The sequence below is a fragment of the Oryctolagus cuniculus genome, chromosome 17 (assembly GCF_051225735.1).
Source record: "Oryctolagus cuniculus isolate XC-2025 breed Fujian yellow rabbit chromosome 17, ASM5122573v1, whole genome shotgun sequence".
Taxonomy (NCBI): domain Eukaryota; kingdom Metazoa; phylum Chordata; class Mammalia; order Lagomorpha; family Leporidae; genus Oryctolagus; species Oryctolagus cuniculus.
The window spans coordinates 1,924,346-1,944,289 of record NC_142883.1 but is presented as its reverse complement, the minus strand read 5'-3'; the positions used below and the strand labels follow the sequence as shown (position 1 = coordinate 1,944,289).

General features: G+C 66.2%; 1 protein-coding gene across 2 annotated transcripts in view; it reads left to right on the top strand.

The window, feature by feature from the left end:
* RNF213 (ring finger protein 213) overlaps positions 1-19,171 on the top strand; it is a 98,802-nt gene extending 79,631 nt beyond the window's left edge. For both annotated transcript variants that reach the window (XM_070060184.2, XM_070060183.2), the window contains exons 52-68: positions 1,392-1,634; positions 1,911-1,992; positions 2,647-2,681; positions 3,928-4,022; positions 5,491-5,650; positions 6,493-6,673; positions 7,888-7,979; positions 8,413-8,664; positions 11,793-11,925; positions 12,260-12,343; positions 12,568-12,748; positions 12,891-13,092; positions 13,946-14,023; positions 14,425-14,619; positions 15,318-15,407; positions 15,489-15,667; positions 17,491-19,171. In XM_070060184.2, the coding sequence (XP_069916285.2) occupies positions 1,392-1,634; positions 1,911-1,992; positions 2,647-2,681; positions 3,928-4,022; positions 5,491-5,650; positions 6,493-6,673; positions 7,888-7,979; positions 8,413-8,664; positions 11,793-11,925; positions 12,260-12,343; positions 12,568-12,748; positions 12,891-13,092; positions 13,946-14,023; positions 14,425-14,619; positions 15,318-15,407; positions 15,489-15,667; positions 17,491-17,641 (2,433 nt within the window). In that variant the 3' untranslated portion in view covers positions 17,642-19,171. The remainder of the gene's footprint in view (positions 1-1,391; positions 1,635-1,910; positions 1,993-2,646; positions 2,682-3,927; positions 4,023-5,490; positions 5,651-6,492; positions 6,674-7,887; positions 7,980-8,412; positions 8,665-11,792; positions 11,926-12,259; positions 12,344-12,567; positions 12,749-12,890; positions 13,093-13,945; positions 14,024-14,424; positions 14,620-15,317; positions 15,408-15,488; positions 15,668-17,490) is intronic.
* Positions 19,172-19,944: the final 773 nt, after the last annotated feature.

Here is a 19,944-nt window from a genome sequence, read left to right as displayed (position 1 = left end):
GTTGGAGCCGTCATGGCTGCCTCCCAGGGTGTGGATCAGCAAGAAGCTGGGGTCAGCCGCAGGGCTGCGACGTGCGTGCAGCCATCAGGGTGGGACGCGGGCCTCCCAGGAGGCGTCTGCTGCTGCGCCCAACTCCCACCCTCCGGTCTCAGCTCGAGAAACGTGAGAGACACAGTTTCTGTCCCCAAATGCCTACACCTGCCGGGTCTGGGCCAGGGCAGAAGCCAGAAGCCAGAACCTCAAGTCAGCCGTCCCATACAGGCGGTAGGGACTCATTACTGAGCCACCCCCGCTGTCCAAATCGGCAGCCCCAGGCCGGGAGTGGGAGCCAGGAGGGCAGCCCCAGGCCGGGAGTGGGAGCCAGGAGGGCAGCCCCAGGCCGGGAGTGGGAGCCAGGAGGGCAGCCCCAGGCCGGGAGTGGGAGCCAGGAGGGCAGCCCCAGGCCGGGAGTGGGAGCCAGGAGGGCAGCCCCAGGCCGGGAGTGGGAGCCAGGAGGGCAGCCCCAGGCCGGGAGTCGGAGCCAGGAGGGCAGCCCCAGGCCGGGAGTGGGAGCCAGGAGGGCAGCCCCAGGCCGGGAGTCGGAGCCAGGAGGGCAGCCCCAGGCCAGGAGTGGGAGCCAGGAGGGCAGCCCCAGGCCGGGAGTTGGAGCCAGGAGGGCAGCCCCAGGCCGGGAGTGGGAGCCAGGAGGGCAGCCCCAGGCCGGGAGTGGGAGTGGGCTGAAAACCCCCTCTGCAGGAGCTTTTTTGAGTAAAAGTCTCGAACACAAATTACGCCTCTGATGGACATTTTCTCCCTTATTATGTGGAAGGAGTGTTTCTGTTTGATTCAAAGCTTGTAGCACTATAATCAAGTCAGAACGGCTGGCGTGGTGGTGCAGGGGTGCGGTGGGCTAAGCCGCCACTTGGGACTCCGTGCCGGTTCGAGTCCCGGCGGCTCCACTTCCAGTGCAGCTCCCTGCTCTGACCCGGGAAGGCAGCGGAGGTGCAGCGGGAGACCCAGATGGCGCTCAGGCTCTGGGCTTTGGCCTGGCCCAGCTGTGACCATTGCCATTTGGGGAGTGAACCAACACATGGAGGGCTCGCTCGCTCTCTCTCCCTCTCTCCCTCTCCCACTCTCCCTCCCTCCCTCCCTCTCTCTCTCTCTCTCATGCCGCCAAATGAACAAATCCATCTCTCTCTTTTAAAAAAAAAAAGTGCATAACCTACGCTAAGGTTTCCCAAAACAGAGTTGGAAGTGAGTGTGTGCATGAACAGGCGTGTCATCCGGGCGGCCCTCTGACCGCCTGTGCCCTGGGAGCGTGTGTACGTCTGCCATCGACGCGCACAGCTCAGGGGCCCGCGGAGTCCGCAGCGCCTGTGCGATCTGTCTCGTGTTCGCGTGTTGTCCCGCAGCAACGCGAGGCTCTGAACACCTTCATCGAGGAGAACCAGGTCCTTCTTTCTCCGGACATGCGAGCTTTTGCCGTGTCCCTCGTGGCCAATTCCCTGCCCCTGCTGAGGACGGGCCCCGGGGACAGCAGCCTCGAAGGGGCGGTGGTGGAGCTGGCCGTCCACTCTGCAGCTGTCCTCCTGAGCGGACGCGGCGCCGTCTTGGGACCCCTGCGGAACCTGGCCTTCTCCCCGGCCAGCATGGCGGTAAGGCTGGGTGGTGGCTGCGGGAGCTGTCGCCGCAGGTGCCGAGCCGCGGAGGTGGGGCGCGGTGGGGCCTCTCTGCCTCTGTGTCTCACTGGGCCCCGCAGCCCCCCGCGGTGGTGGGCACCCGCCTTGCTCTTGGTTCCTTCACAGAGAGCCGGTGTGGTTTCGTCCTGGGGTCAGGTTCAAGTTCGCGTGCTTTCTCTGGGCCTCTGCTGGAGTGTGTGGGCCGTCAGTCCGCTCAGCCCCCAACCACGGTCTCTCTTCTTTACTTCTCAGGGAGCTTATCTTCCCACAATGCCCGAAGACCTGCTGGCTCAAGCCAGGAGCTGGAGAGGCCTGGAGGGCCTGCAGTGGTACAGTAAGTGCCGGTGGCCTCGGCCTCACGGGCTGCCCGTGGCTCGCCAGGCCCTGGTTAGACGCAGGACCCCGAGCTTATTCCCGAAGGTGCAGATCCGGCCCGGCTGCCTCTGGCACCCTGCAGCATTGGTGTGGCTCCAAGGACCCGGCCCCCTGCCGGCCGCGTGGCCCAGCCACTTCCCTTCTCTCTTAAGGGAGCGCCCCTTCGGGATGCGCCTGTGCCCTCTGGCGTTTGCCATCCGGGGTGGGGCCGGGGCCTGTGTTGGCGCTCGCTCGTGGCCCCGCACGGTGCAGCCAGGTTGTCGACCTGAAGCCCGGACCTGGGTGAGACCCTGCAGCCCAGGCCGTGCCGTTCTCTTGAGAAGACTGGAGGCTGCAAAGCTGTAAAACTCGCTCCCCGCAGGAGAGAAAGGCACACGCTCATGACCCCTCGGCCTCAGGCGCGGTCCCCGGGGTGCGGCCAGAGTGCAGCTTTGCTGCGTCCCCTCGCAGCCGGGCGTCCGGCCCTGCCAGCTGCAGGGTGTCATGGAGCCAGGCTGGGAAAGCAGCCGGGGCTCAGCGCAGGGCACCCACTGTGTGTCCGCCCCGCGGGGGGAGGGTCACAGCAGCGGGGACACCCCAGGAGCCAACGTGAGTCCTGTTGTCCCCTTCACAGCTTGTCCCAACGGCCACCCGTGCTCCGTGGGGGAGGTGAGTCCTGTGTCCTGGGGGCTCCTCCAGGTCTCAGCGGGGTGGCTTGGGGAACGCGGGTGCCTTCTGAGGGTGGCACAGGGCGTGGCAACCACCTGTCCAGAGGTGCACAGGGCTTCCAGCGGGGTTCCCCCACCTGGGCACCGCAGACACAACCCCTGTTGTGTGACCCGGCCCGTACGTCCCCTGACGAAGCCGCAGGCCTCACCTCAGCTCAGCGGCTTCCGGGAGCGCCCCTCTCCCTGACTGTCCCCCCACGCTCTTCAAGACGGCCGCCAGCCTGGGGTCTGTGACTGGGTTACAGAGAGGAGGTGCTGTGCCATGGGCGCCTGCAGAGGGCGCTGTGGCATCCACCTCTGCACTGCTAAGGAGCTGCCCGGGCCCTTCGCGGTTCTGGACCCGGAGCCCTTGGCGGTGCCACGTCACCGCGTAAATAAGAGACCAGGAGGGGATCCTGATGGACTCCCGCGGGGCCACGAGAGACAAAGCCTGAATGTTACGTAGTTGTCTACAAAGAGTGTGTAAGAGTCAAACCCTCTGCCAGCCGGCGCCGCGGCTCACTAGGCTAATCCTCTGCCTGCGGCACTGGCACACCGGGTTCTAGTCCCGGTCGGGGCGCCGGATTCTGTCCCGGTTGTCCCTCTTCCAGGCCAGCTCTCTGCTGTGGCCAGGGAGTGCAGTGGAGGATGGCCCACGTGCTTGGGCCCTGCACCCCATGGGAGACCAGGATAAGCACCTGGCTCCTGCCATCGGATCAGCTGCGCCGGCCGCAGTGCGCCAGCCGTGGCGGCCATTGGAGGGTGAACCAACAGCAAAAGGAAGACCTTCCTCTCTGTCTCTCTCTCACTGTCCACTCTGCCTGTCAAAAAAAAAAAAGTTCAGAGGGCGGCGTTGTGGTGCAGCGGGTTAAGCCGCCGCGGCCAGCGCCAGCATCCCGCATCGGAGTGTCGGTTCCAGTCCACCTGGGAAGGCTGCAGACGATGGCCTGAGTGCTTGTGCCCTTGGCTTTGGGCTGGCCCAGCCATGGCTGTTGGTGGCCTTTTGAGGAGAAAACCAGCAGATGGAAGTGCTGCCTCTCCCTCCCTCCCCCTCCCCCCCCTTTCTCTCTGCTTTTCAAATAAATAGCTTCATTTAAAAGAAGTCCAAATTCGCCCAAGTCCGACCTGGCTGGTGCCGAGCGTGGGCCCCGCCCCCACGCCGCTCCCGGCTGGTGGCGCCCGTGTGAGTCCCCTCTGTCTTGTCCTAGTGTGGCAGGCCGATGCAGCAGAGCCAGTGTGTGGACTGCGGCGCCCAGGTGGGAGGGATCAACCACAGACCCAACGCCGACTTCCACATCATCACGTATGTAGGGCTGCCCACGCGTGGGCTTGGCCGTGGCCGTTGCAAATGCAGCATCACGCAGAGCTGCCGGGCATCTGGCCCCGACACAGGGCAGAGCGGCCCTCACCCTCCCTGGCCCTCACCTCCCCCGGCCCTCACCCTCCCTGGCTCTCACCCTCCCTGGCTCTCACCTGTCACTGGCCCTCACCTGTCGCTGGCCCTCCCTGGCCCTCACCTTCCCTGGCCCTCACCTCCCCCGGCCCTCACCTTCCCTGGCCCTCACCTTCCCTGGCTCTCACCTGTCGCTGGCCCTCACCCTCCCTGGCCCTCACCTGTCGCTGGCCTTCACCCTCCCTGGCTCTCACCTTCCCCGGCCTTCACCCTCCCTGGCCCTCACCTTCCCCGGCCTTCACCCTCCCTGGCTCTCACCTTCCCCCGCCCTCACCTTCCCCGGCCCTCACCTTCCCTGGCCCTCACCTTCCCCGGCCCTCACCTTCCCTGGCCCTCACCCTCCCCGGCCCTCACCTTCCCTGGCTCTCACCCTCCCTGGCCCTCACCTTCCCTGGCTCTCACCCTCCCTGGCCCTCACCCTCCCCCGCCCCCACCCTGACACACCTGATGAAGCAGGTGACTAACGGGGATTCCAGCAGTCCCCTCGATATCAGGCCCCCAGTCCCACCCCACCCCCACACCGAAATGCAGAGTCGCGCGAGGCGCTTCTAGAGTGGCATGGGTTTCCCTGTGACTGCGACTCCCCCCAGGTGGCCAGCCAGGCGTGGGGGACGCTGACGCGGTGGCTGTGAGGCCGCGCTGTCTGGGGAGGAATGACAGCCGGGGAAAGCGCCACATGTCCAGTCGGGGTTTTCCCCCGAATATTTCTGGTCCGAGGTTGGTTGAATCCACGGAGGAGGACCCCAGGGCTACGGTGCCGACTTCAGGATCCAAAGAGCTGAGTCCTGACCGCACCCCGGCTGGGAGCCCGGGGTGTGCTGCTCCTCGGGCCCGCGGGGACCTCTGGGTCTCGGGCGGCGGCCGTAGCTCCGGACGCTGCAGCCTGTTGTCCGGGAAGCCCTCGGCTGCTGTCTGCAGTGCAGTGGGTCCATCTGTCACACCTCCTGCCTGGACGTGATGTGAAAGCCGTGGCCGCATCTTGCACCCCCATTTTTTGGCTTGAGAAAATGAGGACGGTTCCCACGTGGCTGCCAGCTGTCCCCAAACCCAGCTGTCCGTAGCCTGCCCGCGCTCTCCCACCAAGACTTCGGTGCCAGAGGCCTTCGTCCCGACCCCGGCCTGGGATCAGCACCCATGGCCGCTTTGCACCGAATGCTGTGGGGTCGGTGGGCCAACAGAGAGAAAGGCTTGTGGGAACACGGTGTGCCATGGACACTGTGAGCCTCGCATCCAGGCGCGGGGGACCTGAGGCCCCCACGAGGGCTGGGAAGAGCCGGCCCTCTCCAGGTTTCCCCGTGTCTCCTCTCGTCCACTCCAGGAGCGACGCAGACAGAACTCAGACTGGACACGTGCTGGGGGACCCGCAAAACAGAGGCTTGGCGGTGGCGCCTGACCGGGAGCTGTCCCCGGTGGCCTTCGTCCTCATCCGGCTACTCACTCATTTGGCCTTGCTCTGGGGAGCCGCCCAAGACCCCCAGGTAGAAAACCGCGCTTTCGAGCCGTCTGCCTCGCTGTGGGAAGACCTGCCCTCACTCGGTCGCTCGGGGCCTCAGTCTTGCGATGCAGAGTCCTGTGGGTGGAGCCTCCCGCGTGGCACGCCACGGCGCCGGGGGCGGCACACCAGGCTGTATCAGAGCCACAGCCGCGTAGCCCGAGCACAGCTGGGGGTAGCCAGGCCGCGTCCTCTCCGCTTCACCCTTAGTGCCAACCGTGGTGGCAGACGGGGCTGCGTGGGGCTGTCCTCTGTCACTCGGGGACCCGGGCCTGGCCCGCCCGCCCGCCTCTGCCTCTGCTGTGTCAGCCAGGTCCCCCGGCTCCCTCTGGGGCTGCGTCCACCCTGCAGCCGCCCCGAGCCCATGTCCAGCTCCCTCTGGGGCCACGTCCGCCCCGCAGCCGCCCCGAGCCCCGCCCAGCTCCCTCTGGGGCCGCGTCCGCCCCGCAGCCGCCCCAAGCCCACACCCGGCTCCCTCTGGGGCCGCGTCCACCCCGCAGCCGCCCCGAGCCCACACCCGGCTCCCTCTGGGGCCACGTCCACCCCGCAGCCGCCCTGAGCCCACACCCGGCTCCCTCTGGGGCCACGTCCACCCCGCAGCCGCCCCGAGCCCATGTCCAGCTCCCTCTGGGGCCGCGTCCGCCCCGCAGCCGCCCCGAGCCCACACCCGGCTCCCTCTCGGGCCGCGTCCACCCCGCAGCCGCCCCGAGCCCATGTCCAGCTCCCTCTGGGGCCGCGTCCGCCCTGCAGCCGCCCCGACCCCACACCCGGCTCCCTCTGGGGCCGCGTCCGCCCCGCAGCCGCCCTGAGCCCCGCCCCTGCCTGCAGGCTCTGATGAAGATCGTCAAGCCTCCGGTGCGGGACCTGCGGGGCTTCCTGCAGCAGCACGTCCTGCGGGACCTGGAGCAGCTCACCAGGATGCTGGGCAGGAGCGCCGACGAGACCGCCAGCGTGGCCCACCTCGTCCTGGGCAGCCTGCTGCACGAGTGGCACCCCGACTCCAGCCAGAGTATGGAGGGGGGGGGCGGGGAGATGGCAGCCAGAGCAGGCAGAGGCCCTGAGGGACTGGCGCGGGAGAGAGCTCTGCCTGCCCGGCGAGGTGCGGGTGGGTGCTCGCTGGCCGCGACCGGGAGACCTAGGCTGCCGGCTGCCGTCGGGCCGCCCAGCCAAGGCAGCGCTGTGTGCTCAAGACCCCGGGCCACAAAGGCCCCTGCTGCCTCCACGTGCCGCAGCCTGTGCTGACCAGGGGCACTGTGTCCCGGGATATAAGCAGCCTACAGAGATGTTTTCTCAGCCCACTTGTCTATTTTAAAAATTCAGGTCTGGGCTGGCACTGTGGTGTAGACGGTTAAACCTCCACCCGCAGTGTCGGCATCCTGAGTGGGCGCTGGTTCTAGTCCCAGCTGCCCCACTTCTGATCCAGCTCCCTGCTAATGCACCTGGGAACGCAGTGGAAGATGCCCAAGTGCTTGGGCCCCTGCACCCACGTGGGGGACTCAGAAGAAGCTCCTGGCTCCTGGCTTCAGCCTGGCCCAGCCCGGGTCATTGCAAGATCTCTCTCTCTGTCCCTGTCCCTGTCCCTGCCCCTGTCCCTGTCTCTGTCTCTGTCTCTGTCTCTGCGTTTCAGATAAATAAGCCAATGTAAAATTCAAATCCATAGCAACAGCAAGGCCTGTAGGCAGCTTAGTGACTTGGTTCTCTCCGAGGGTTGAACCGAGTGATTTTATTTTCCTCGTATTTATCTGCAATAATCTTCAAGCTGCCACGGTGGGGACGTGGTGGGGACAGAGTTAGAGTAATCATAGCAGCGACTGCTGCCCGGAACAGCGGATGCCTCCCCCGTCAGCACGGACGCGTGTGTGATCCCGCAGCAGGCGAGGGCCCCGCTGTCACACTGCGAGAAGCCCAGGACCCCAGAACTCTGCACGCGGCGCCCCTCGTGGGCCCCACCTGTGGCTGGGCTGGCCGAGGGTGGTGCCAGGCCCTGGGCCCCGCGGCCGCGCTCTGTCCTCGGGCAGGGCTGTGGTCTCAGCTCCTCTGTGGGTGAGCGGGGCTCCTGGAGCCCGACGTCTCCCCACAGAGCACCCAGTGCGTGTGGCCCCGTGCTGAGGTGAACCAGGGCAGCACCCGCGCCCCCCCCCCCCCAGCAGCCCCGGTTCTGTTCCTGCTTCTGTGTGCTCTGTGCTGTGTCTTCGGAAACCCACGCATTTTGGTTTTCTTTAGGGCCGGTGCATTTCGACGCGCACCTGTCAACTAAGGAACAGAGGAACGACTGGGAGAAGCACGTGGAGGCCTTCATCCTACCCATGCTGGAGGTCAGTGACTGGCAGCTGCCGGCCATTCAGCTGCGGGCGTGGGGTGCACGGGGCACAGTGGCCACTGTCGCCTGGGAGTGCCACCAGAGGCCCTCGCGCAGCCCCAGCCTTCGAGCTCCCCACCAGAGCCCGGTCCTCCCACTGCCCTTGCGTCAGAGGAGAGAGCTAGGGAGACGCTCCCCGAAGCCGTCCTGACGGTTGTGGATTGATTGTGCCTCTGCCTGCTGGGCACGCTCCCGAGACGACCAAGCCTACAAGGAGATTAAAAAAAAAAAAAAAGCGGCAAGAAAATACAGGTTTCTGAGTCTAGGGTATTGGAGGCGACAAAAATCTACAGATAGAGCAAGCCGGGCACGCGCCCTACGAGGCCCCCTGGTGGAGGCACTGGGGGTAGCAGTCGCTCCCTCCAAAATCCTCCGGTTGTCTCCACCAGCACCTGGACAAAACCCTGCTCAAGGTGAATGCTCTGATCAGCCAAGACGAACGCATCAGCTCCAACCCTGTGGCCAAAATCGTGTACGGCGACCCGGCGGCCTTCCTGCCCCGCCTGCCCCGGGGGGGTGTGGTTCACTGCTCGAAGGTCTGGAGCTGCAGGAGGAGGGTCACGGTGGAGTACCTGCAGCACGTCGTGGAGCAGAAGAACGGCAGAGAGACCGTGCCCGTGCTCTGGCAGTTCCTGCAGAAGGTGCGTGGGGCCCCCGCCGCCGCCGCCGGGCCACACGGCGGCTTCCCCGGAGGTCCTGCGTGCTCCCGTGCAGGTCGTTCCTAGAGACCAAAGTCTTCCCCGTTTTCCAATCTTGCTGGAAGGCGTAGTAACAGCTCGTCTCCACTGGTTCGTTCCAAAGGCCCAGGACAGCGGGGGCTGGGCCAGGCTGGAGCCAGGAGCGCCATCGGGGGTCTCCCCGTGGGGGGCACCGCCCCCTGCTCCTCCCAGGTGCATGTGAGCAGGACAGAGATGGGGCGTGACCCCAGCACTCCAGCAGGGGTCGGTGTCCCGAGTGGCAGCTTAGGCTGCTGCGCCACAGCGCCCGCCCCCGAGATGCAGCGCGCACAGGCTCCTGCGGTGCCTGGGTTTCTGGTGGACCTGGGGCAGGGACTCAGCTAGAGCTGCACACGAGCAGGCGAGTGCGGGACGGGCAGCCCACACAGCTGAGAAAGGTGGTGAACCAGGGGGCCGGGAGCGGATCGCTGGGTACGCAGCAGGAGGGGAAAGATGTCTCCCTGAGGGCCAGGGAGCACTTCCTGTTAGCACTGATCCCCCCCGAGGGGACCAGGAAGCACTTCCTGTTAGCACTGATCCCCCCCGAGGGGACCAGGAAGCACTTCCTGTTAGCACTGACCTCTCCCTGAGGACCAGGGAGCACTTCCTGTTAGCACTGATCCCCCCCGAGGGGACAGGGAGCACTTCCTGTTAGCACTGATCCCCCCCGAGGGGACAGGGAGCACTTACTGTTAGCACTGATCCCCCCTGAGGGGACCAGGGAGCACTTCCTGTTAGCTCTGATCCCTCCCTGAGGGGACCAGGGAGCACTTCCTGTTAGCTCTGATCCCTCCCTGAGGGGACCAGGGAGCACTTCCTGTTAGCACCGATCCCTCCCTGAGGGGACCAGGGAGCACTTCCTGTTAGCACTGACCTCTCCCTGAGGGGACCAGGGAGCACTTCCTGTTAGCTCTGATCCCTCCCTGGGGACCAGGGAGCACTTCCTGTTAGCACCGACCTCTCCCTGAGGGGACCAGGGAGCACTTTCTATTAGCACTGACCTCTCCCTGAGGGGACCAGGGAGCACTTTCTATTAGCACTGATCTCTCCCTGGGGACCAGGAAGCACTTCCTGTTAGCACTGATCTCTCCCTGGGGACCAGGGAGCACTTCCTGTTAGCACTGACCTCTCCCTGAGGGGACCAGGGAGCACTTCCTGTTAGCACCGATCCCTCCCTGAGGGGACCAGGGAGCACTTCCTATTAGCACTGATCTCTTCCTGGGGACCAGGAAGCACTTCCTGTTAGCTCTGATCTCTCCCTGGGGACCAGGGAGCACTTCCTGTTAGCACTGATCTCTCCCTGAGGGGACCAGGAAGCACTTCCTGTTAGCACTGACCTCTCCCTGAGGAGACCAGGGAGCACTTCCTGTTAGCACTGATCCCCCCTGAGGGGACCAGGGAGCACTTCCTGTTAGCACTGACCTCTCCCTGAGGGGACCAGGGAGCACTTCCTGTTAGCACCGACCTCTCCCTGAGGGGACCAGGGAGCACTTCCTGTTAGCACCGACCTCTCCCTGAGGGGACCAGGGAGCACTTCCTGTTAGCTCTGATCTCTCCCTGAGGGGACCAGGGAGCACTTCCTGTTAGCTCTGATCTCTCCCTGGGGACCAGGGAGCACTTCCTGTTAGCTCTGATCTCTCCCTGAGGGGACCAGGGAGCACTTCCTGTTAGCTCTGATCTCTCCCTGGGGACCAGGGAGCACTTCCTGTTAGCACCGATCTCTCCCTGAGGGGACCAGGGAGCACTTCCTGTTAGCACTGATCCCCCCTGAGGGGACCAGGGAGCACTTTCTATTAGCACTGACCTCTCCCTGAGGGGACCAGGGAGCACTTCCTGTTAGCACTGATCCCTCCCTGGGGACCAGGGAGCACTTCCTGTTAGCACCGACCTCTCCCTGAGGGGACCAGGGAGCACTTCCTGTTAGCACTGACCTCTCCCTGAGGGGACCAGGGAGCACTTTCTATTAGCACTGACCTCTCCCTGAGGGGACCAGGGAGCACTTTCTATTAGCACTGATCTCTCCCTGGGGACCAGGAAGCACTTCCTGTTAGCACTGATCTCTCCCTGGGGACCAGGGAGCACTTCCTGTTAGCACTGACCTCTCCCTGAGGGGACCAGGGAGCACTTCCTATTAGCACTGATCTCTCCCTGGGGACCAGGAAGCACTTCCTGTTAGCTCTGATCTCTCCCTGGGGACCAGGGAGCACTTCCTGTTAGCACTGATCTCTCCCTGAGGGGACCAGGAAGCACTTCCTGTTAGCACTGACCTCTCCCTGAGGGGACCAGGGAGCACTTCCTATTAGCACTGATCTCTCCCTGGGGACCAGGAAGCACTTCCTGTTAGCTCTGATCTCTCCCTGGGAGCACTTCCTGTTAGCACTGATCTCTCCCTGAGGGGACCAGGAAGCACTTCCTGTTAGCACTGACCTCTCCCTGAGGGGACCAGGGAGCACTTCCTGTTAGCACTGATCCCCCCTGAGGGGACCAGGGAGCACTTCCTGTTAGCACTGATCCCCCCTGAGGGGACCAGGGAGCACTTCCTGTTAGCACTGACCTCTCCCTGAGGGGACCAGGGAGCACTTCCTGTTAGCACCGACCTCTCCCTGAGGGGACCAGGGAGCACTTCCTGTTAGCACCGACCTCTCCCTGAGGGGACCAGGGAGCACTTTCTATTAGCACTGACCTCTCCCTGAGGGGACCAGGGAGCACTTCCTGTTAGCTCTGATCTCTCCCTGGGGACCAGGAAGCACTCTCGGAGGGTGTTACCGCGTGGACGTTTTTCGGGTGGACAGAGGGAGTCACCGCGTGGATGGAGGGTGTCACCGTGTGGATGGAGGGTGTCACCGTGTGGACGGAGGGTGTCACCGCGTGGACGGAGGGTGTCACCACGTGGAGGAGGGTGTCACCGCGTGGACGAAGGGTGTCACCGTGTGGACGGAGGGTGTCACCGCGTGGACGGAGGGAGTCACTGCGTGGACAGAGGGAGTCACTGCGTGGACATAGGGTGTCACCGTGTGGACGGAGGGTGTCACCGCGTGATTTCCCTTCTGCAGGAAGCAGAGCTGAGGCTGGTGAGATTCTTGCCTGAGATCCTGGCCCTGCAGAGGAGTCTGGTCAGACAGTTCCAGAACGCGCCAGACGCCGAGTACACATCCATCCGAGGGTTCCTCAGCAGTCAGGCTTCAGGTACGAACGACCCACCAGGACTGCCTGTGCCGGCGTCCCCGCAGGGTCCCCGCCGTGGCGGCACGGGGCAGGGCTGCGGGGCCTCGGGGTCCCGGCCCCTGACGCCTGAACAGGAAGGAGACGGTGCCCAACCCCAAATCCCACCAGAGGCTCTGGCCGCAGCGGGGAGCCCTGTGCGCGCGCAGGCACAGAGCTCAGCCACATAAGGCAGCCTTGGGGACACGCTGGTGAGCGCGTGGCGGAGGCAGGCTTCCGCCAGAGCCCGCGCCGTGTCCCTGGGCCCTGGTTGGGCCGGGGTGACCGCGGGGCTCTTAGTGAGCGCCTCGTCCCACAGACGGGCGGCAGCACCAGCTCCACCAGCAGATCACCGTCTTTCTGTCCACGTGGAACAAGCTGAGGCGATCCCTGGGGACCAACGGTGAGTGCCCCGGCTCCCTCACGCTGCCCGCGGCAGGCGGAGCGTCCGCCCATCTTGAACCCCTACGTAGGGGAGTTGAGGAACGCGTACGAGGAGTTGAGAGCGTCTGTAACTCCTCAGCACATCGAGCAGAGCGCGGGGCCCAGCCCCGCCCCGTTCTCCCTCCTCTTCCTCTCCGCTTCCTCCCGGGGGCCTCTGCGCGCTGACAGCCCCGGCGTTCCCAGGTGAAATCAAGCTCCCCGAAGACTACTGCCGTTCGGACCTGGATCTGGACTCGGACTTCGGGGTCGTCCTGCCGCGGCGCCGGGGGCTGGGCCTCTGTGCCACCGCCCTGGTCAGCTACCTGATCAGCCTCCACAACGGGATGGTCTGCACGGTGGAGAAGTTCTCCCAGGAGAACAGGAGGTGGGTGCACAGGCCAGCGGGGAGCCTGGCCGCTCCGCCGGTCCCTGAGCCAGGCCCCCCCCCGCCCGGGGTCCCTGGTTGGCTTTCAGCCGCTCAGGCTGACGGGACCCAGCCACGAGTGCCGTGTCTCCGTGTCCCTCAGCTACTCCGTGGACGCCTCGGACGTGGCCGAGCTGCACGTCATCAGTTACGACGTGGAGCGGGATCTGACCCCACTGATCCTGTCCAACTGTCAGTACCGGGTGGAGCAAGGCGGGGAGGCCCTACAGGAACTGGACCTGCACAAGATCCAGCGGCAGGTCATCAGCCGCTTCCTGCAGGGCAAGCCCAGGCTGACCCTCAAGGTGAGCAGAGCCGTGCGGCCGCGTCCGGCCGGCGTGTGTGTGGGGACCGCGACAGCCCAGGGCGAGGCGGGGCCCCAGGGCCGCTTCCGCCTCAGCCCCTTGCTCCCACGGGGCTCTCGCATCAGTATCCGCAGTACTCCGCCAGGCGTGGCTCTGAGTCCCCGTGGACCCGCTGGGTTTTTCTCCTGGGGTCAGTGGCGTCACCCTCCAGCCTGGAAAAGCTCACCGTGGGCTGTGCCTTCCGTGTGTGTCTGTGTTCTGGCCGCCACAGCCCGCTGCAGCAGCTGCCCTGGATCCGGCTGCCTCCAGAGGAGCCCAGTGCCACCCCCAGAGGGCCTTGCGGGCCTCCACCGCTTAGGGGCGGGGCCTCCACTCCTCGGTCTGCAGCCACTCACCCCTCGCCTGCGCTGCAGCCTGGTGACCGCACCCTGGCAGCCCCTTTTCCCCACACCCTGCAGGCACCTGCCTCCCCTGTGCCTTTACGGGGGCCACACCAGTTCTTGCTAGGACGGTTTGCTCCGCCCCCTGCCCAGGGGGCAGGAATTGTCTGAGCCCAGGCTCTCTGCCTCCCGATACTGCTGCTGCCCGGCCGAGGGCCTGCCATGCTCGTGGTCCGCGCCCAGGGGCTGGGGAAGGGCACGAGGCCGCAGGGACCCCCACGCAGCCAGCCTGGCCGTCGTGGCGGGCCGGATCCCTCGCGCGGCCGCTCCCGCGGGCTGAGCGCCGCGTCCCAGCAGTGAGGAGCTGTGCGCTGTGGCCCTGCCTTCGTCCAGCAGACGGACTTGTCACCGCCAGGACCTGCACGCCGGCTCCACCCTGAAAGCTCTCTCTCGTCCCCACCCTCCCCCCGCAGGGCATCCCGACGCTGGTGTACAGACGGGACTGGAACTACGAGCATCTCTTCATGGACATCAGGAACAAAATGGCACAGGTGGGCACGGGCACTGTGCCAGGGCGGCGCTTCGTCTCCGCTGGGACGGCCCCCGCCTCGCCCCAGCCTCGCGCTGTCTATGGAGGGGCGGGAAGCACAGCAGCCCCCGCCCCATTCCCGTGTGGACACGGGCGGTCGGTCCTGGCGGGGCGGCTCTCTCTCAGGCGCCCAGAGACCCGCTGGTCCCGCTCTGACTTGGACGTCGCTGGGCAGCTTCTCCCCGTCCCCCCGCGTCCCCCCGCGGCGGTTCCGAGGGTCCTGCGAGCTCACTGTGGCCCAGTTGTGGGATGCTGCTTGGTGGGCGCCACGTCGGCTGTCCCTGTGGTCATCAGGGAGTCAGCCCTGCCTGTGGCCTTGGGCAGGGAGCCCACCCACGGCCGTGTCTCGCTTCTGGCTCCCAGAACCCTCTGCCCAGCTCGGTCGCCAGCGCCATCACTGGACAGCTGCAGGCCTACAGTGACGCCTGCGAGGCGCTGTCTGTCACCGAAGTCGCCCTGGGCTTTCTCAGCACCGCCGGCGGGGATCCCAGCATGCACCTGAACGTATACACGCAGGACGTCCTGCGCATGGCCGGGCAGTCGGCTCTCGTGGTGAAGGTGGGTCCTGCGGGGGCCAGGGACAGTGCCGCCCACGGGACAGCGCCACCCACGGGACACCCGCCCATGGGACGCCCGCCCATGGGACACCCCCACCCACGGGACACCCACCCACGGGACGCCCGCCCACGGGACACCCCCACCCATGGGACACCCCCACCCATGGGACGCCCGCCCATGGGACATCCGCCCACGGGACAGCGCCCACGGGACACCCCCCGCCCATGGGATGCCCGCCCGCGGGACACCCCCACCCACGGGACACTGCTGCCCACAAGATGCCCGCCCACGGGACACCCACCCACGGGACACCCCTGCCCACAGGACACCCCCGCCCACGGGACACCCCCACCCATGGGACACCCGCCCATGGGACACCCCCACCCACGGGATGCCCACCCACGGGACATCCACCCACAGGACAGCGCCCACGGGACGCCCGCCCCGTTTGGTGGCAGAGGCAGGGGCCCCAGTCCAGCTGGTCCCCAGCGCGACAGGAGGGTTAGGACGGGCGTGCGCGCCAAACGCTGACCGTCCAGAGGGAGCCTCTGAGGACACGGGCCACAGCACGCGCCCGGGCGGGAGAGGCGGCGAATGAGAGGCTGGGGCGGAGGCGGCGTCAGAGCGAGGGCGGCCGTGGCAGGCGGGGTGGGGCCTCCGCCTCCCCTCCCCCCTCAGGGAGTCCCTTCCTCCTGCAGGCCCTGAGCGGGTGCCAGCTGAAACACACCGTCGCCCTGTGGCAGCTGCTGTCCGCTCACAGGTCCGAGCAGCTGCTGCGCCTGAAGAGGGTAAGCCTGGCCTCGCCCCCCCCCCCCCCGCAGGGCGCCCCCGCCCTCAGGCTGCAGCGCAGTCCTCTGCCCTCACTGCAGGACCCGTTCGGGGACCTCAGCCCGCGGTACAAAGAGGACCTCAGCCCGGAGGACGCCAGGCTCCTGCGCGCGTTCCTGAAGCAGCCCGGCCTGGACGCCTTCCTCCTGGAGCTGCACGAGATGATGGTGCTGAAACTCGGGGGCCTGCAGCCCGCGGACGGCTTCAACCCCGCCTGGAGGTGAGCGCCGCCCGCCCTGCTGCTCCTGCCCCGCCCCTGCTCCTGCCCCGCCCCCACCCCCGCCCCACCCCCTCCTGCCCTGTCCTGCACCTGCCCCACCCCGCCTCTGTCCTGCTCCCTGCCCCGCCCCTGTCCCCCACCCCCCCTTCCTGCCCTGTCCTGCACCTGCCCCACCCCGCCTCTGTCCTGCTCCCTGCCCCGCCCCTGCCCCCCCCGCCCTGCTCCCTGCCCCCCCGTCCCGCCCCTGCTTCTGCTCCGCCCCTGCCCCGCCCCACCCCTCGCCCAGCTCCCTGCCCCGCCCCTGCCCCCTGCCCCCTGCCCCGCCCATGCCCGTCCCTGCTGGCTCTGCGGTTGCTGTCTATTGAGCTCTCTAAGGGTTAGAAGAGTCACATATCCTCACACTGACGAGGGCACCTGTGCTGTCAAAGGGACGGGCGTTTGGAAGTTATTAAATTTGAAAGGCGGAGAGGGAGGTCTTCCATCTGGCAGCTCACTCTCCAAGTGCCACAGCAGCCAAGGGCTGGGCCAGGCCAAAACTGGGGGCCAGGAGCGCAGTCCACATGGGTCTCCCACGTGCGTGGCGGGGACCCAGACACGGGAGCCATGACCTGCTGCCCCCTGGGGTGCACGTGGGCAGGAAGCCAGAAGGGAGGGCAGAGTCAGGACTTGAACCCAGGACACAGAGGTCCCGAATGGCGGCTAAGCCACTCCAACACAGGCTACCCTGAGGCGTGCGGTTTTTTTAAAGATTTATTTATTTGACAGGCAGAGTTAGAGAGAGTCAGAGAGAGAGAGAGAGAGAGAGAGGTCTTCCATCCGCTGGGTCACTCCCCAAGTGGCTGCAATGGCCACAGCTGAGCCAGGCTGAAGATGGAGCCAGAAACTCCATCCAGGTCTCCCCCTGGGTGCAGGGACCCAAGCACTCAGGCCATCTTCTGCTGCTTTCCCAGGCCACAGCAGGGAGCTGGACCAGAACCGGGACACGAGCCGGGGCCCCTGTGGGATGCCAGCATCGCAGGCGGCAGCCTGACCCTGCACACCACAACACCGGCCCCTACTTTCACTATTTTTAATAAAAAAGCATGGGCCAGTGCTGTGGCATAACGGGCTAAGCCTCCGCCTGCAGTGCCGGCATCCCATATGGGCGCCGGTTTGAGTCCTGGCTGCTCCACTTCCCACCCAGCTCTCTGCTGTGGCCTGGGAAAGCAGTAGAAGATGGCCTGAGTGCTTGGGCCCCTGCACCCACGTGGGAGACCCTGAAGAAGCTCCTGGCTCCTGGCTTCGGACTGGCCCGGCTCTGGCCGTTGCAGCCATCTGGGGAGGGATGGAAGACCTCTGTCTCTCCCTCTCTCTGGCTGTCTCTCAAAAAAATAAATCTTTGAGGCAGACTGCAGAGTTGCCCTACACCGCGCACTTGCTGCTTCTGCGCGCACGGGCTGTGGATCAGGTCTTTCTCCCTGGACTTGGAGTTTGCAATCCGGGTCCCCACAGGGCGCTTCAGGAAGGCTGTGAGAGGGGGATGAGGAGAGAAGTTTGTCTTGGTGCAAACACTGAGGTCCCTGCACAGTTTCTTCATAACGCGCGCTCTCCATGAACTCATTGAAGACACGCACATACATGGATCTAAGACATTTTTGCACTAAAATAAACTTGTTTTAGCTTTGTTTGAACTTTTTGAAATCGCCCCATGTAAACAGGAAGTGGGGTGCGTGGTCCTGAGTCACGTGACTGGTGGGCCCGGCCGCCGGGTTCCAGTCTCAGGGGCGCGGGGCCCTGCGGCAGGGAAGGCGGCTGAGCGCTGCCCTGGCCCCTTCGTGTTGCAGCCTGAGAGACACCCTGCTGTGCTACCTGGACGCCAAGGAGAGCGAGCTCCCGGCGGTGGAGGCGCAGTTCCCGGAGCAGATCCTGCTGTCCAGCTGCGTCGCCGTGTGGAAGGCGGCCGCCGTGCTCAAGCAGGAGCGCCAGCTGCAGTAGAGCCGCCCGGGCCGTGGTGAGCGCCAGCGTGAGCGCCGGAGCCCCTCGGTGAGCGCCAGCGTGAGCGGCGGAGCCCCTCGGTGAGCCACGGCGGGAGTGACGGATGACGTCGGGAGTGATGGATGACGTCGGGAGTGACGGATGACGTCGTGAGTGATGGATGACGGGCCCCTGCGTGGGCCGGGCCTCAGGGAGCGCTCAGGAGGCCGTGGCCACAGCGCGCCACGTGCGCCACCCTTTCTGGAACGCGTTCCGGCACTTTCCGCGTTGTGCGTGCTGTTCACGAGGGGCTGAGACGACGGGGAGCAGGGAAGCGGCGCCGCCCTTTATCGCAGGAGAGGAACGCGGTCGCCCCTCGCGGTCGCCCCTCGGCCTCGCACCCAGGACGGGGCTGTCCCCAGCCTGGGGACGCGGCCACCGAGCCCTCCGTCCGGGAGGGAGGGGACGCCCCGGCGACTCGGCTTTCCTGCCTCACTGCACTCACAGAGAGAAGCGGGTTCCTGCCTCGGCCCCGCCCCTCACCTGGGCGCTGGGCACGCATCCCCGTTCCCAGAAGGAGAGAAACTGCCAGGCTCCTCGTCTTCACACAAATTCCGGGCGAGCCGGGAGCCTCTGGGAGGAGCCGCGGCCGGATTCCCGGGGGCCCAGCCCCAAGCTGTCGGGACGCTGCCAGGGTCTCCGTCTCCCCACGTGGCTGGGGGCTTTGAAAAGTGCCTGGAAAACGTGGGTTATGTCTGTGGGCTGCAGCATTTTTTGTGCCAAAGTGTATTTTTAACTCCTTCTTCCACGGACTTTTTGAAGTCTCCCCGGACCTAAGGGCACGGATCAATGGCCAGAGCGCCCCCCGGTGTCGGGTCTGAAAGTGCCGCGTGGGGGCCGCTGCGGGCGCGGCGTGTGAGGAGCTGAGGCGCAGCCCCTGCGGGGTCGCGGCCAGGGCGTCAGCTGAGGCCAGGGCGGCCTCTGTCCCAGCATCGCCCGAGCTGGTGCTGTCCTAAGGGTCACCTTCCTCCCCCGCCCCCGGCCCGCGTGGAGCTCGGCACCTGTCAGCGGCGTAGCGCAGGTCGGGGGCCACGGCTTCCACCCTCATTCAAGGGAGTTCGTGACTCGGCCTGAATCGGGCCCCTGGGAGACGCCAGCTGAGAACCGGCCACAGACTCCGGCGGGTCCGACCCCGGGGAGAAGCTCCCTCAGTGCCCCCTCGTGTTGGGGTGCCCGACGCGGCCTGAGCCCAGCCACGCCCCACAGACCCGGCCTCCGCCTGTCCCTCTGCCTGGAACTCCTTGGCTACCTCAGCGCTGGGGTGCAGCTGGGCCTGGGCGCCCACCCCACCTCCTCACCGCCCATGCCTTAGCGGGGGTGGGGAGGTCAGGCGCCAGTCTCGTTCCTTCCCTCTGCCCCCCGTTACGGGTTTCCAGTTAAAATGCTTGCAAAGCCTTAGTGTCGCCTTGTTAGTGGGAGCACGCAGCCTAGCACAGGCGGTGGGTTCCACTGTCCCCGCATCCTGTTTTAATAAACCCGCGTTGGTTCTGCTCAAAGACTCCTCCCTGGGGCAGCGCCTCCGCGGCACGCAGGCACCAGCGAGGCTTCTGGGAGTGGTTGTGGTTCCTGCTGACGTGTCCGTGACGCAGAAGGTTCCGGCGCTGTGGCTCAGCAGGTGAGGGGGAGCCCGTGCCTGTGGACGAGACGGCAGAGCTGCGGCCCACGTGGGGCTGGCACGGACGCGGCCCGCGGGGCCCCACCTAAGCGATGTCACCACAGACAGCGCGACCCTGCTGCCCATGGCAAGGCCCCAGTCTCTCAGCTGCGGTGTGCGGAGAGCTCCCGGCCACAGGCAGCAGAGGCAGCGGGAGGGGAGCCGGGGCCCTTCAGCGGCCCACCCAGTGCGTCAGGAACACCACGGGTAGCGAGGTGGCGCACGCCGCCTGCCCCGGCCCTCATCCTCCCTCCCATGGAGGTCCGTTCTCCGGACGTCACCCTAGAGCCCGCTCCCTGCCCGGAAATCCGCACAGCTGGTCATAGTCTCCTGTAAGAGGTCCCCGCGGGGCCGGGGCCGGGGCCGGGGCCGGGGCCGGGGCCGTGGTGCGGCCGAGCTAACGCCTCTGATGCCGGCGCCCCACATCCGAGTGCCCTCTGCTTCCAGTCCAGTTCCTGGGGTCAAGCGCCTGTGTCGCTGCCGCCCACATGGGAGACCTGGGCTCCTGGCCTGGGCCTGGCCCCAGTCCTGGCTGAGTTGGGGAGTGAACCAGCGGATGAAAGATCCGTTATCTCCCAGGCAGATGAGGGTGAGTGAGCATCTGGGAAAG